The sequence below is a fragment of the Capricornis sumatraensis genome, chromosome 1, assembly GCF_032405125.1.
Source record: "Capricornis sumatraensis isolate serow.1 chromosome 1, serow.2, whole genome shotgun sequence".
Classification (NCBI taxonomy): Eukaryota; Metazoa; Chordata; class Mammalia; order Artiodactyla; family Bovidae; genus Capricornis; species Capricornis sumatraensis.
Genome location: NC_091069.1, coordinates 173,207,837 through 173,223,958, shown reverse-complemented (window position 1 = coordinate 173,223,958; position 16,122 = coordinate 173,207,837). Strand labels below are relative to the sequence as shown.

Genomic DNA, 16,122 nt, shown 5'->3' with positions numbered 1-16,122 from the left:
CACACCATCCTGTCGTATTCCCCTCTGGCAGGTATTGAGACAGAAAAGAACCAGGTTAACTGACAGTGAGCTCTACTGTCTAAAGACGAAACAGAAAAAAGAACCAATAATTATTTCCTTAGGTACCATCCTTTCCCATCCCTCTTAATTAGAACAGAGGAAGTTTAAAAAACAGAACAGAGACAGTTTAGAAGAATAAAAGACAAGTTGCCTCTTAGCTCAGTTCACTTCAGTTCAGTTCAGTTGCTCAGTTGTGGCCGACTCTTTGCGACCCCATGAACCACAGCACATCAGGCCTCCCTGTCCATCACCAACTCCTGGAGTTCATTCAAACTCACGTCCATCAAGTCGGTGATGCCATCCAACCATCTCATCCTTCATCGTCCCCTTCTCCTCCCACCCTCAATTTTTCCCAGTTTCAGGGTCTTTTCAAATGAGTCAGCTCTTCACATCAGGTGGCCAAAGTACTGGAGTTTCAGCTTCAACACCAGTCCTTCCAATGAACACCCAGGACTGATCTCCTTTAGGATGGACTGGTTGGATCTCCTTGCAGTCCAAGGGACTCTTAAGACTCTTCTCCAACACCACAGTTCAAAAGCATCAATTCTTCTGTGCTCAGCTTTCTTTATAGTCCAACTCTCACTTCCATATATGACTACTGGAAAAACCATAGCCTTGACTAGACAGATCTTTACTGACAAAGTAATGTCTCTGCTTTTCAACATGCTGTCTAGGTTGGTTACAATTTTCCTTCCAAGGAGTAAGCGTCTTTTGCTTTCATGGGTACAATCACCATCTGCAGTGATTTTGGAGCCCCCCAAAATAAAGTCAGTTCAAGTTAAAGCAAAAATGTTAGCATGTACACCGACTTAGTTTCAGTCACACAATGCACGTTTGGACATAGTTATTCATTCAAAAAATAGTACTTGTCAGGTATTGTTCTAGGAAATATAAAAAACAGATAAAAATTTATGCCAGATGAGCTTATATTCTACTGGAGGAAGGGTGAAAATATATATATATATACAGTTAAGACAGTGAATGCCAGAGAGAAAAAGTAAACAAAGGGGAAACAAAATGCTTGTGTGCTTAAAATGTGGTGTGTGTGTGTGTGAGATTTGAGATAGGGCAGTAAGAGAAGTTCTCTATGAGAATGCCATGAAGGAAGTCAGGGAGCTAGCATGCAGGTATCTAGTGGGAGGATACTCCAAACAGAAACAACAGTAAGTGCAAAGGCCCTAAAGTGGTTCCAGGGGCACAACGAGGCGGCCAGCATGGCCAGAACAGAGGAATAATGAAAAGAGAGCAGGACTTGAGGTTGCAGGCACACCTGGGATGGAAGAATAGGGACTTAAAGGCATGAGAGGTTTACCTAGATCAGAAAATATCTCCCAACCTTTTCTTACTACAACTTCATACTGGATGCCAGTAATTTTTCTCTCCCTAAGGTATAAATGGTATTAAAGCCTAAGTAAACATAGTATTATACATATTAGAAAAAACAGACTATTGGAAAAAATAATTTAAAAACCCAGCATCACTTAAAAAGATATATGAAGTCTTGATGTGATTTTGGTACTTATTCTGCAACTACAAAAAAATTGAAGCACAAAAGTTTTGCTATAATTATTAAGACTACTCTTCTATCTCAAAGAGATAAGAATTTATTGCCCCAGATATCCAAGCCAAAAATTTTCCATCCTCTGGTGGATCACAATTAAAAACAAACAAAAAACCCAAAAGAAAAACAGCCTTTAACCCTCTGGCTTCACTAGCAGCCTGTCCCTGGCTGACCGAACCTGTGTCCCCAGGGCCTCAGCAGGAAGTCAAGCCTCACTGTGCCTGGAAGGCTCTGACTGGCAAATGGCTTGCTAATCTTAAGAGTAGCTGTCCTTAAGCTTTAGTATGCAACACAATCACCCAGAGGACTTGTAACACATTCTACTGGACCCCGTTTCCAGAGTTTCTGATTCAGTAAGTGTATGTGGAGCCTGAGAATTTGCATTTCCAACAATATCCCAGGTGATGCCAATCCTGTTGGTCTGGGGGCTCACAATTTGTAAATCAGTGCCTTAGAGTTATTACTGCTACCTGGAGGCTTTAGTGGGTCAGTCTCAACGAATCTGATTCAAGTACTGACTTCTATCCTGCTGTCCTTTCCTTTCCATTCTTTTCAACCCCATGATGGACAGTGCAGAGCAGTGGGAATGCTTTTTTCTCCCCCCTCTGGGAATCATTCTCCCAGAGATAACAGTCAATGATGTTACCTGGAATATGACCGATCTCTGAGAACCAGCAATGATAAATGAAGGTTCAATGAATGCTGGTGGAGAAAGACGCTTTTATAAGATTATCTAATTTAGTGTTTCTTAACCTGTGTGAGGGCTTCCCTGGTGGCTCAGCTGGTAAAGAATCCGCCTGCACTGCGGGAGACCTGGGCTTAATCCCTGGGTTGGGAAGATCCCCTGGAGAAGGGAATTGGCTACCCACTCCAGGATTCTGGCCTGGAGAATTCCATAGACAGTATAGCCCATGGAATTTCAGAGTCAACTGCAGACACAACTGAGCAACTTTCACACACGTTGGAACCTGTGTGAAGATCAGCTGCCAGGTCTCTTGCAAGTATGTTGCTAGGTATGAAGTTTGCCAATGATCTGCTTAAAAATAAAATGTTAAGCATTTTATTGTCAAAACCCCTAAAACTGTACATCACAAACAGCTTTAATATATGCACATTTAAAACTATCAACCAAGAGACTGGGTGATTCCCAGGATGGAATGCACACTCTGACAAATGTATCCAATTCTATTAAAAATGCATGACCTAACCATATAAACTTCAAGGTGGGAAAAAAATGGAGCTGACCTAAGTAATTCTGGAAAACATTGTTTTGACTGGAAACTATTAGACTAAAGGCAAAGAGAAATGTACTCTAGTTGGCAAATTTGTTTCTTCCAGGAGTACTGGCAGAAATTCTGAAACTATAAGTATATACCAGAATTGAACAACTAAGCAACTAAATGATAGATAATGAGAGCCAGGTTTCTCACTGTTAATGAAAGAAGTTCCAAAAGCAAGGGTGGAAGGCTAGAAGAACCTGGTGCTGGATTAGTCAGAAAACTCAGTATGAGCACCCTTAGTTTTATATATATATATATACATGTGTACGTATATATAGATAACAGATACAAGAGAGACAGAGACATAAATATGTGTGTACACATGGTTTAGTACACACACACGTATTTCCTAGCTCTACCCACTAAGGCCTGGAATCAATGACACTTAAGTAGCAACAAGCATACTCACAGACTAAATCTTGGTGTCTAAATACCATCATCCAATAAAAGGAACCCAGGCTCCCTGGAGAAAACTGGCTGATTCTATGTTGGGGCAGAGAAAATACAAGATGAGTCTGGAATATCCTGGAATGTCAGAAAGTAGTGTTCAAAAAACAATACAATGGGGGCCTGTAAAGGGACATGGAAGTTCATCTGATAAAGCCTGCTGCTGCTGCTGCTAAGTCACTTCAGTCGTGTTCGACTCTGTGTGACCCAATAGATGGCAGCCCACCAGGCTCCCCCGTCCCTGGGATTCTCCAGGCAAGAACACTGGAGTGGGTTGCCATTTCCTTCTCCAATGCATGAAAGTGAAACGTGAAAAGCTAACCTGGAATAATTTGAGCAACAAAGTAAATAACACAGTAATGGATTATAGAAGGTATAAAATATATGAGTCCATCCATAAAAAAATAAAATGTGTCCAATAATAAATCGTGTGGATATTAATAAATCACACTGTCTAGTATGATGTGATGAGAAGGGTACTTTACCTCTGTGCTCTTTATTCTTCCCCAAAACCCATAATCCTAGTCTTATCATGAGAAAGCATCAATCAAAACCAAACTGAGAGATAGCTGACAAGTATTCCTCAAAACTGGCCAGACCATGAAAATCAAAGAATGTGAAACCATCACAGATCAGAAACCATCACAAACCATATCTATGGAGACATGACAACTAAATGCAATGTGGTATCCTGGATTGGATCCTGGAACAGAAAATGGACATCAGTAGAATAATCGGTGAGAACTGAAGGAAGCCTCTCCTTCAGTGGATAGCAAAGTACCAATGTTAATTTCTTAGTAATGACAAATGTACTGTGGGTTATGCAAAATGATAAAATTAGAGGTAATTGGGTAAGCAATACACAGAACTCTGTACTATCTTTGTGACTTTTCTGTAAATAAAATTATTGTAAATAAAAATATTTTTAAACATGGGCTTAATTATATCTTATTGTTTTTACTTTATACAAACCATGGGAAAATGTATATTTACTAAATATTAAGTATTTTAAAAATTAGAGATTTGATGTAATCTCTATAAAAATGTCAGTCTCACTCATTTGCACTCCAGTATGCTTTTGGAATAGGAGAGAAAAGGAAAGAAATGGGGTATAATAGGAAATGTGCCCAATTCAGGGTAGACTAAAGACGTGCAGATGAAGGTCATCTGCCTATGGTACCTTGGTGGAACTGAGATGAGAAAATGACACTTGATGATATATATCTTGTCATACTTTGCTATTTTCAAATGTTGTTGCCATCTCCTGTGAGCTTGTTACAAGTGCAGACTTTCAGCTCCCACCCCAGGCCTACATAATTTGAATCTGTATTTTTAATGAGATATCCAAGTCATTCATATGAACATTCTATTTCAAGAAGCAAATAGCCACATTCATTCAATATTTTGATGCAGACATATTTTGTGCTGGATACATGGAAACCAATACCACATACTCTAAAGTCTGTAATAGTGCTATTCAGCCTCAGCTGGGAGCTTCTTGGAAATAATTCTCAGACACCAACCCAAAATTAGAATCTCCTGGGGTGAGGACTAGAAAAATGTTTTCACAAGCCCTTCAAGTGATGTTTATGCACACTAAAATTTGAGAAAGATGAATTTCAAACTCTGTATACTGGAATCAACACAGAAAAATAAACAAACAAAAAACCAACCAACAGGGCCATCCCAGATCAATTAAATCCCAATTTCTGTGAACAGGACTCTGGTATTAGTATCGTTAGAAAGATTTTCTAAGTGATTCTAATGCACTGCCATGTTTGAGAATTGCTGCTCTTCAGCACAACTAGCTAGAGTCCCTTCTGAACAAAGAATGACCAAGTACACCTGCAGAGTTAAATATTTAGGTCTCTAGCTGTGTTCAAAATCTCTCTTTTCAATGATATAAAGCCACTTTCAATAACATGGATCAAACTAGAGATTATTATACTAAGTGAATAATAAGACAGAGAAAGACAAATAATCATATGACATCACTTCTATGTGGAATCTTAAAAATGATACAAATGAATATATTTATAAAACAGAAACAGACTCACAGACACAGAAAACAAACTTATGGTTACCAAAGGGGAAAGAGGGATAAATTAGGATTTGGGGATTAACAGATACACATTATTATAAATAAAATAGATAAAAAGCAAGGACCTTCTGTATAGCACAGAGAACTATGTTCAATATCTTGTAATAAACTATAAAAGAAAAGAATCTGAAAAATAACATATATATGTACAACTGAATCACTTTGCTGTATGTTTGAAACTAACACATTGTAAATCAACCATATATCAAAAAAATAATAAAAAAATAAAGACTCATAAAATGGATGTTATTAAAATTTCATTGTGGAAATCAAAAAATTCTCATTCTCAAATTATTTACGAGGAAACAATGTTCCTTTTTCATGTCCCATGGAAAGATTTTTTTAATCTAAATACTTATCCGGTTCTCAGGCTAGCCCACAAATGCCTATTTAATCCTTCTTGAACTGAAATGGGATACTGCTTGTCCTGAAATGTTTGTTGTGATAGGAAATGGCAAGTCTGAGGAAGGAACTCTGAAAGTTTGTTTTGTGAATCAGAGTCAATTTTAAGTCTCAAGTGGAAAAAGTTAAATGTATGTTTATCCTGTGCATGGCAAAGTTCCTACATGTAAACTATCTTGTCAATACTACATTTTATATTATGATAAAGTCATATGTCAAATGTTTGTAGCTGCTCAGTAGACCTACTATAAAGAAGAATAAGGTACTGTAATTATATCACACAGAGAAATTGGAACTCTTATTCCCACCCAGAGCTCATTTAGAATAGAGAACCACTGATTTGCTTTCTACATTGGAAGCAAAGCTGGGCTGCCCAAAAAGCTGACCACAACAAAACAAATGAAAAAGATTAAAACATTAACATGCTCTGAGCTTTTTCAGTGAGCAGACCTTAACAGCTTGATATCTCATGTTGGCAACTATTCTGACAAATGATGGATTTCTTCTGGCTTCAAACACTGATTTGCCCTATTCTTGTATATGACATAGAATTTTGGATCTGGCTGCCAGGCAACCAGTGCTCACAAGCCTTGCTGCTGACATGCTGATGTTCTAGTGCTGAGAACTTAAGTGATGATACTGGCCTAATGTACTCTGGTTCAGCACTCTATGCTTGTCCATGCTCCTCCACAGTGACAGTCCTTTTGTCTGACAAACCCCAAAAAGATTTTGGGGAACAGGCAAAGCAGTTTTGAGCAGGAAACTAAAACTAACCGTGGTGACTCTGGCAGATAAATCTGAGTGCAGAATGCAGGACTGGCTAGGAGTGTGGGAGAAGTAGGGCAAAGGGAGCAGAAGTGGGTAGACATAAATGTGGAAACCTCCTCTTAAGTGGTGTCACAAGTTCAAGTGCGTTGTGTAAAGGAAAGAGGATACTTAACAAGTATCAATGGAAAGAAACCAACAGATGTGAAAAATACCAGTAAGGAAAAAATGGGCAAGACACAATGACATCATAAGTTTTGTGGGCTGGATAGAACTGTAATTACCATTTGAAATGTTACTTCCATGGAAAAAAATCTTAAAAGTTCAAAAAATAGATTTCTGAATAAACCTTTGGAACCTGGCCAGTTTTTAAGCTGAGGAGACGGCAGGGGGTGGGGGTGGGGGGGATGGGGGGGTGGGGAGGTGTTGCGGGGGCGGGAGGGGGGAGTGGGCGGGGACTCTATGGAAAGAAAAGTATCCATGTATCTGGTGGGTGGCCAAATATTGGTGATAAGGGGCTACTCCTTAGTAATCATTTATCCTCCCATCAACATCCCAGCCCACTCCCAACAGTGGTTATTTGAAATTCTCTCTACCTCAGCTGTTGACCTAAATAGGTTTTGTGACAGAACAGATTCCCTACCTCTGTGTCTGTTTCATCCATCCACACAATTCTTCCTTCGTTCTGAATGGTTCCATCTGTGATCCTTCCTGCTGAGAGATGCTGTACCAAAATTCTCATAACCTCTAGATCTTTCTTTTCCATTGCCTTTTTCTTGCCAAATACTGTCTCCCCACTCTTAAATCAAAAGAATCCGTTATATTATAAAAGTAATGCTTGCTCATAACAGAAAATTTGGGAAACTGAAAATACACGTGAAGAAAAACAAAAGCATCCATAATCACACAATCTGGGGGTAACAACTTGGTGTATTTTTTCCCAGACATCTTCCTATACTCATACACAATATATATATTTTCCATTACCAGATAATTCCGTATCTTGCTTATGTCACAAACACTTTGCTGCTGCTGCTGCTGCTGCTGCTAAGTCGCTTCAGTCGTGTCCGACTCTGTGCGACCCCATAGATGGCAGCCCACCAGGCTCCCCCATCCCTGGGATACTCCAGGCAAGAACACTGGAGTGGGTTGCCATTTCCTTCTCCAATGCAAGAAAGTGAAAAGTGAAAGTGAAGTCACTCAATCGTGTCCGACTCTTAGTGACCCCGTGGGTTACAGCCCACCAGGCTCCTCTATCCATGGGATTTTCCAGGCAAGAGTACTGGAGTGGGGTGCCATTGCCTTCTCCCACAAACACTTTACCAAGACATTAATTATAAAATACTTCTGATACTGCATAACATCCAATGGATATAAACTGAATTCAATCATTCTCTATAGCTGGATTTATTTCCCATTTTTCACTACTACAAATAATATTCCAATGAATTCAGTTCAGTTCAGTCACTCAGTCGTGTCCGACTCTTTGCGACCCCATGAACCACAGCACGCCAGGCCTCCCTGTCCATCACTAACTTCTGGAGTTTACCCAAACTCATGTCCGTTGTGTCGGTGATGCCATCCAACCATCTCATTCTCTGTCATCCCCTTCTCCTCCTGCCTTCAATCTTTCCCAGCATCAGGGTCTTTTCAAATGAGTCAGCTCTTCGCATCAGGTGGCCAAAATATTGGAGTTTCAGCTTCAACATCAGTCCTTCCAATGAACACCCACGACTGATTTCCTTTAGGATGGACTGGGTGGATCTCCTTGAACTCCAAGGGACTCTCACAAGTCTTTTCCAACACCACAGTTCAAAAGCATCAATAGTTTTCTACATGACCTTTAATGGTATTTCTGGTTATTTTCTTATATAGAATCCTGGTAGTGGAGGGCTAAAAGATACAATGGTTAAAGGACATGAACCCTTTTAAGATTTTTTTTTTAATATTTTAATTTTATTGGAGTATAGTTGATTTACAATGTTGTGTTTGTGTACAGCAAAGTGATTCAGTTCTACGTATATGTGTGTGTGTGTATTTTTTTTAGACCCTTTCCCCATATAGGTTGTCACAGAATATTGAGTAGAGTTCCCTGTACTATACAGCAGGTCCTTGTTGGTTATCTATCTTAAATACAGTAAGGTGTGTGTATTCATTCCGAAACTCCTAATTTATCCCTCCCTCCAACATTTCCTTTTCATAACCCTAAGTGTATTGTTGATACCTATAAGCCTGCTTCTGTTTTGGAAATAACATTTGTACTTTTTAAAAAAATTAGATTCCACATGAGTGATACCATATTTGTCTTTCTCTGACCTACTTCACCTAGTATGATAATCTCTAGGTCCACCCTTAAGATTCTTAATATATGTAACAAAGTGCTTTCCAGAAAGGCTGAATCCATTTACACATCTGCTGGTAGTTGATGAGAATTCCTGACACATTATACTACAGTGGCACTGAGGGTCCACTGTCTTGAACAAAACATTCACTTGTTTTCAACTCCAATAAATAAAATACCATTTCCTTCCTTTCCTAGTCACTTCCTAGTTCAAGTGACTGAATAAGTGGCATGTATTTACTACCCTGACCCCATCAACACACATTAACTACAATGTTCCTTCCCCCACTCATTTACTAAAGTTGCTGTAAATTAGTGATCTCTTTCTAGTCATACAAATAGGTCTTTTTGAATCTTATCACTAGCTTATTATTAGACTCTCCTCTTCCCAGCTTTGATCTCATCCTTCTACAAGGACTCAGTTCTCCTGTGCATTACGCTGCCATGTTCCCCCCTTCATCTCTCATCTCTGTGATCTACTCTCTTTAATATCCTCTGCCACTTCCTATTGTTTACACTGTCAGGCCTCCAAGGTTCAGTCTTTGCCTCTCTTTCACACTACTTATGGAGGGCTCCTCCATTCTGTTTTAATAATCAGCTCGAAACTGTTGGCGCTCATATATTTCTCTAACTCTACTCTTCCTTTGTCTTCAGGTCTTTAATTGAGAGGTTCCATCCTCACCTCTAACTCAGTGCCATCTCCTACTCATAGTGCACCATCCTCTCTGCCAAATTCCCAATTTCCCAAATGCCAAATTCCTTCCCAACTCTCTTATTTCTGACAATGGGGCAATCAATACTCCCTCAGTCCTCCAGACTCAAAAACTTTAGTCTCCATGCCCTTCCTTACATTACTCTATGTCTCAAAGTCATATGAATAGTTTCTTCAAAACATTTTCTAGATAAATTCCTTTTTTATCATTTCCATCATTACTTCACCCATGGATTACAGTAACATCTTCACAGGTAGCAGCTACCGTGTTAATTTTCCAAAAATGTTTTTTAATGACTTTTGCTTGAAGGTTTCCTTTTTGTCCAAATTCATCTGGTTAAAATTCTCAAAGGCCATAGTTTATCTCCTATTGCCTCCTGCAATCCAAGATAACCCTTTCTCCCTACCGCCGTTTCTCCTCCAACACCCTTTCCATACTCTTTACTATGCCCACCTTTGCTCATGTCACTCTTCCATCCCTTTTGTTTCAATGGAGCCTTCAGTAGACAACCCTAACCTACACTACTTTTCCTTTCTCTGAATGCTTGGGAGGGGGCTGGTGGGGAAAAGCCCTGATTTGTAGCTTTTGCCAAAAACCCTCACCATGGCAGATGTCTAGGTACCAATGTAACAAGGCTAACTGTGAAACTAGAAAGAGATATGTGTAAAGCCAAAAGGAACCCGATCAGGACACCAGAGCAGCATTTAAAATCTGTTCTGCAATCTAGCATTTAATATCTACTATCTTGTATAAGCTCTCCAGATATATTATATACATCTGTTTATTGCAATAAACTCTAGCCCTAGGAAGAATGGCAGTCCACTCATTCTAGAGCTTTCACAGGGAATAGGGCACATAGTGTTTGCTTGATAAAAACCTGTTGGCAAGACCTGGAGGGAGCGATAAGCAAAGCCAAAGACTAGAGGCATAAAATGGTAAAAATGGGCATGTACTCATCTAGGGCTCATTAGCAAGACCAAACAAAAAGTACAATGAAGGAGCAGAATGTACAGTAAGTCTCCAGCATAAGAATCTTCAAGTTGTGAACTTTCAAAGATGCAAACATGGCCCTACATGCCAGCTGTTGTACTGTACCACTGTACTTTTCAAGGTACTGTACTGTAGTAGTAAAAATGTTTTTTTGTGTTTATTTTTTATATATATTTTGTGAAACTATTATAAACCTATTGCAACAGTATTATATAGCCAATTGTGTTAGATGGGTACCTAGGCTAGCTTTGTTGGGCTTACAGGTAAACTGGACTTGGGACGGATCTCATTTATATGCAGGGGACTTACTGTAGCAGAAATAAAATCAGAATAGGAGCTGGGACATATTCCCAGCTTTGTACTTGTGTGACCCTTACCAAGTCAATTTCCTTCTTTGGCCTCATCGGTAAAATTAGGGTACATGACTTCTAAGTTATTTCTTATGCTTTGGCATGAGTTAAACCAACAAGGAGGCTGTCCATGGCCCACTTCATTGGCATAATAAAAATAATAAATTCATTTTAAAATCTCCTATTAAGTCAAACGAGTTTAGGGCAGCAAATACTTTTTGAAGGTGTGAATAAACATTCTTATAAGACCATTTCATTACTTTGGGCTAATAATTATTATATAGAAAGTAAAAACAATTATCTTTAAAAAATAATACAATATTAAAAAATTATTCCAAAAAATATCTATTGCCTATCTACTATGAGCTGGACACTGGTAAGTGGTGAAGACAGAGTAAAAACAGACCCACTTTACCCTCATGGTACCCACAGTAGCATGGGTCACTAGCCACCTATTTACTAATCTTCATAAAAGTGCTTTTTACCTTAGCACAGATTGCTCTAAGTAATGGATGCCAGTGATTATACGGTGAAAGTGACAGATTCAAGGGATTAGCTCTGACAAGACACAGTGCCTGAAGAACTATGGATGAAGTTCGTAACATTGTACAGGAGGCAGTGACCAAAATCACCCCCAAGAAAAAGAAATACAACAAGGCAAAATGGTTGTCTGAGGCCTTACAAATAGCTGAGAAAAGAGAAGCAAAAGGCAAAGGAGAAAACTAAAGATATACCTATCTGAACGCAGAGTTCCGAAGAATAGCAAGGAGACATAAGAGAGCCTTAGGGAACAATACAAAGAAATAGAGGAAAACAATAGAATGGGAAAGACTAATGATTTCTTTAAGAAAATCAGAGATACTAAGGGAACATTTCATGCAACGATGGACTCAATAAAGGACAGAAACAGTATGGACCTAACAGAAAGAAAGTGAAGTCACTCAGTCATGTCTGACTCTCTGTGACCCCATGGACACCAGGCTCCTCCGTCCATGGGATATTCTAGGCAAGAGTACTGGAGTGGGCTGCCATTTCCTTCTCCAGGGAACTTTCCGACCCAGGGATGGAACCCAGGTCTCCCACATTGTAGACAGACACTTTACCATCTGAGCCACCAGGGAAGTCATGGACCTAACAGCAGCAGATGATATTAAAAACAGGTGGCAAGAATACACAGAAGAATTGTACAAGAAAGGTCTTAATGACCTGGATAATCACGATGGTGTGATCACTCACCTAGATCCAGACATCCTGGAGTGTGAAGTCAAGTGGACCTTAGGCAGCATCACTATGAACAAATCCAGTGGAGGTGATGGAATTCCAGCTTTTAGGTTTTTCATTTCAGGATATTTCAAATCCTAAAAGATGATTCTGTGAAAGTGCTGCACTCAATATGCCAGGAAATTTGGAAAACCCAGCAGTGGCCACAGGACTGGAAAAGGTCGGTTTTCTTTCCAATCCCAAAGAAGGGCAATGCCAAAGAATGTTCAAACTACAGCACAACTGCACTCATATCACATGCTAGCAAGGTCATGCTCAAAATCCTTCAAGCTAGACTCCAACAGTATGTGAGCCAAGAACTTCCATATGCAAACAGGGATTTAGAAAAGGCAGAGGAACCAGAGATCAAATTACCAACATCCACTGAATCATAGAAAAAGGAAGGGAATTCCAGAAAATATCTACTTCTGCTTCACTGACTACACTAAAGCCTTTGACTGTGTGGATCACAACAAACCATGGAAAATTCTTAAAAAGATGGGAATACCACACCACCTGACCTGCCTCTGGAGAAATCTGTATGCAGGTCAAGAAGCAACAGTTAGAACTGGACATGTAACAATGGACTGGTTCCAAATTGGGAAAGGAGTACCTCAAGGCTGATACGGTCACCCTACTTATTTAATTTATATGCAGGGTACATCATGTTAAATCCCAGACTGGATGAAGCTCAAGCTGGAGTCAAGACTGCTGGGAGAAATATCAATAGCCTCAGATATGCAGATGACACCACCCTAATGGCAGAAAGTGAAGAGGACCTCAAGAGTTTCTTGAGGGTGGGTGAAAGAAGAGTGAAAAAGGTGGCTTAAAACTCAACATTCAAAAAACTAAGTAATTTCATGGTATCCAGTCCCATCACTTTATGGCAAATAGGTAAGAAATGGAAACAGTGACAGACTTAATTTTCTTGGGCTCCAAAATCACTGGGGACATGACAGCAGCCATGAAATTAAAAGATGCTTGCTCCCTGGAAGAGAAGCTAGACAGCATATTAAAAAGCAGAGACATCACTTTGCCAACAAAGGTCCCTATAGTCAAAGCTATGGTTTTTCCAGTAGTCATATATAGATGTGAGCATTGGACCGTGAAGAAGGCTGAGTGCCAAAGAACCAATGCTTTCGAACTATGGTGCTAGAGAGACTCTTGAGAGTCCCTTGGACTGCAAGGGGATCAAACCAGTCAATCCTAAAGGAAATCAACCCTCAATATTGACTGAAAGCACTGATGCTGAAGCTGAAGCTCCAATACTTTGGCCGCCTGATGCCAAGAGCCAACTCGTTGGAAAAGACCTTGCTACAGGGAAAGATTGAGAGCAGAAGGGGGAGACATGAAGAGTTGGTTGGATGGCATTATCAACTCAATGGACATGAGTCTGGGCAAACTCCAGGAGATAGTGAAAGACAGGAAGCTTGGTGTACTGCAGTCAATGGGGTCCCAAAGAGTCGGATACAACTGAGTGACTGAACAACAACAAATGGATGCCAGCTATGGATCCTCTCTTCCCCAGACAGGCATACAACCATAAATTCGAACATAATTTCTGAGGTTCAAAGGCCCTCTTATCTGTAAGAGGTCCAAGAACCAAAAGTTAACAACACTGACGTATTTCTACAGCTACATCGACAAAACAATAAACAAAACCAAGATCATTAAAGTCTATATTCTTTTTGTTTGTTAAGGAAGTATAGATTTACAACAGAAACGATTAAAAATAAGGGTCCATCATTTAAAGGGTTAAGCTCTGGCTTTTTGAAATTTCATTCACCTAAAGTATCTCCTTCCAAACAATATTCTGGATAAGTGAGGTATGCCTAGATTATGTTTCTATCTGATCTACCTTTTTTAGTAAGGCTGCCAGTTAAATCACTCTTCTTACTTGAAAACTATTTGCATAAGAATGACTGCTTAAGTTTCACAAGTAAACCTGCATTTCATGACTCTTCCATTTCACACGAAATAGACCCTGTCAGCCATGAGAAATACATGTACATACATATCTGAACAAGCAGCTCGAACAAAGCAAATTTGAGGGCACTGACTCATCTCCTGACTCTAACATTTTATGGTGAAGTGAACTGGGACAAGTCATCTAACCCTCAGACCTTTGTTTATTCATTTGTAAAATAGGGAGGGGATGATAAGAGTTACCTAAGAGGGCTACTATGAATAATCAATCACATAAAACAATGTAGGTGAAAGTATTTAGATATAAAATGGGCAAAAGTGAGTGAAAGAGCAGATTGCTTGGAGTTGCTCACAAAATATCAGACATTCAGAGATCCTTTGGAAAGAGTTGCTCATATAACATCCTTAGAGGATCTATCTGGAGTAAAACAAATTGTCCTTAAATTGCTCAAGGAATTTTGTTTTGACTGAGTGCCCAATAGTAAAGTTCTTAAAAGTTTGCAAGAGGTTTTGGAATCCTTATAGTGCATAAATGTATTAATATTCTCAAGGCAAGAACATGAACTAATTAAAAACATTCAGTCTTGGTTCCATAGTCAAAGTCCATTTTACAAGACATTTTCTAGAGAGCAGAGATTCTTTTGCTTACCTTACTAAAAAGGTTAACTGGATGTATACAAAAGACTTTAAGCAAATTAGTTCATCAAAACTGAACAAGTCAATGAAATCAATCTTCTCTAGTGGAAAGGGTATTTGTCTTAAAGGAAATAAATAATATTCAGTCTGAAACAAGTTTTCCTGCCTATTCGCCACTGAAATGCAATATAAGCCATAATTTTTTCTACATTATTTCATTTACATTTACAATGTTCATTTACATTATCTCAATCACTAAGTTTAAGGCGATTCTCTCTTTAAAATGTGAATTAAACAACTTTTTGGTACTAAGGAATCAATCATTACACATTATCAAAGTTCATGAACAAGACCAAAAGAGTGATTTGCCCTGGTGTTAGAAAACAGACAAAAGGCAAATACTCCTGACTTCTAAGCCCCTAGTAAGCAAAGGCTCTGTTGGTTTCCAAGAAGGCTAATTAAGTTCTGACTCCCAAAAAGTCATTATACTAATGTCTACAAGGAAAACAAAACGAATGTCCTGCGTTTAGGTAACACTTTCCTCTAAGAAATTCAAAGCACTTTATTGTAGAATTATTTAAAAGAAATGTATCCTCCCCCCACTTTAGGAAACCAAATACTACTATTCTGGGAGACCTTAAATCTCTTGCCAAATCAGATACCAAATGGGTAGGAAAACCCAGACTAGAAATTTTCTCTGAGGGATAAACTCTAGAGATGGTTGGGGGTGGGAGTGAGGAGGGCACTAAGACTCATGGAAAGCTGAAGCACCAGTTCTAGGAACGGCAGATGCATTAAGAACTGACTCATAGGGCCTGGGGGGTCGCGAAACTGATCGTAACAAGGGCTCATTAAATTGGAGGCAGCTGGGTGGATGCAGAGCCTGATGCGAGGGTCACTCCTGTCCAGTCCGCATGTCTGCTTACCAATTGCGCGCTCAGCCCCTGCGCTCTCCCACTATTACTACCCTGTAAGCAGGATCCCGACCTACCGGAGGGGAATGCGTAACAGAACAAAGCAACTACCAGGCCTAACGGGGCTGCAGGCTTCCTTCACCCAAAGCAGCCACGTTGGCTTCCCGCCCACCCTCAGCGCCGCCCGCATCTCACCAGCCACCAGGCGCAGGCCGCGGAGGCTCCCCATGGCCGCCTACTCCGCCGACCAGCACAGTGCCCCAAGGCCGGCGGTGGCGCGGGCGAGCTCAATGTCACCACCGAGCGCCGAGAAAGTGAGGACGAGAGCACCAGTGGTGGGCGGGGCTTGTGGAAGGTGAGGGCAGAGCCGGAGGGC

General features: G+C 40.0%; 1 protein-coding gene across 2 annotated transcripts in view; it reads right to left on the bottom strand.

Annotated features, from left to right (window-relative positions):
* FAM162A (family with sequence similarity 162 member A) overlaps positions 1-16,075 on the bottom strand; it is a 40,022-nt gene extending 23,947 nt beyond the window's left edge. For both annotated transcript variants that reach the window (XM_068976013.1, XM_068976004.1), the window contains exon 1: positions 15,942-16,075. In XM_068976013.1, coding sequence (XP_068832114.1) covers positions 15,942-15,975 — 34 coding nt within the window. In that variant the 5' untranslated portion in view covers positions 15,976-16,075. The remainder of the gene's footprint in view (positions 1-15,941) is intronic.
* Between the last annotated feature and the right edge of the window lie 47 nt (positions 16,076-16,122).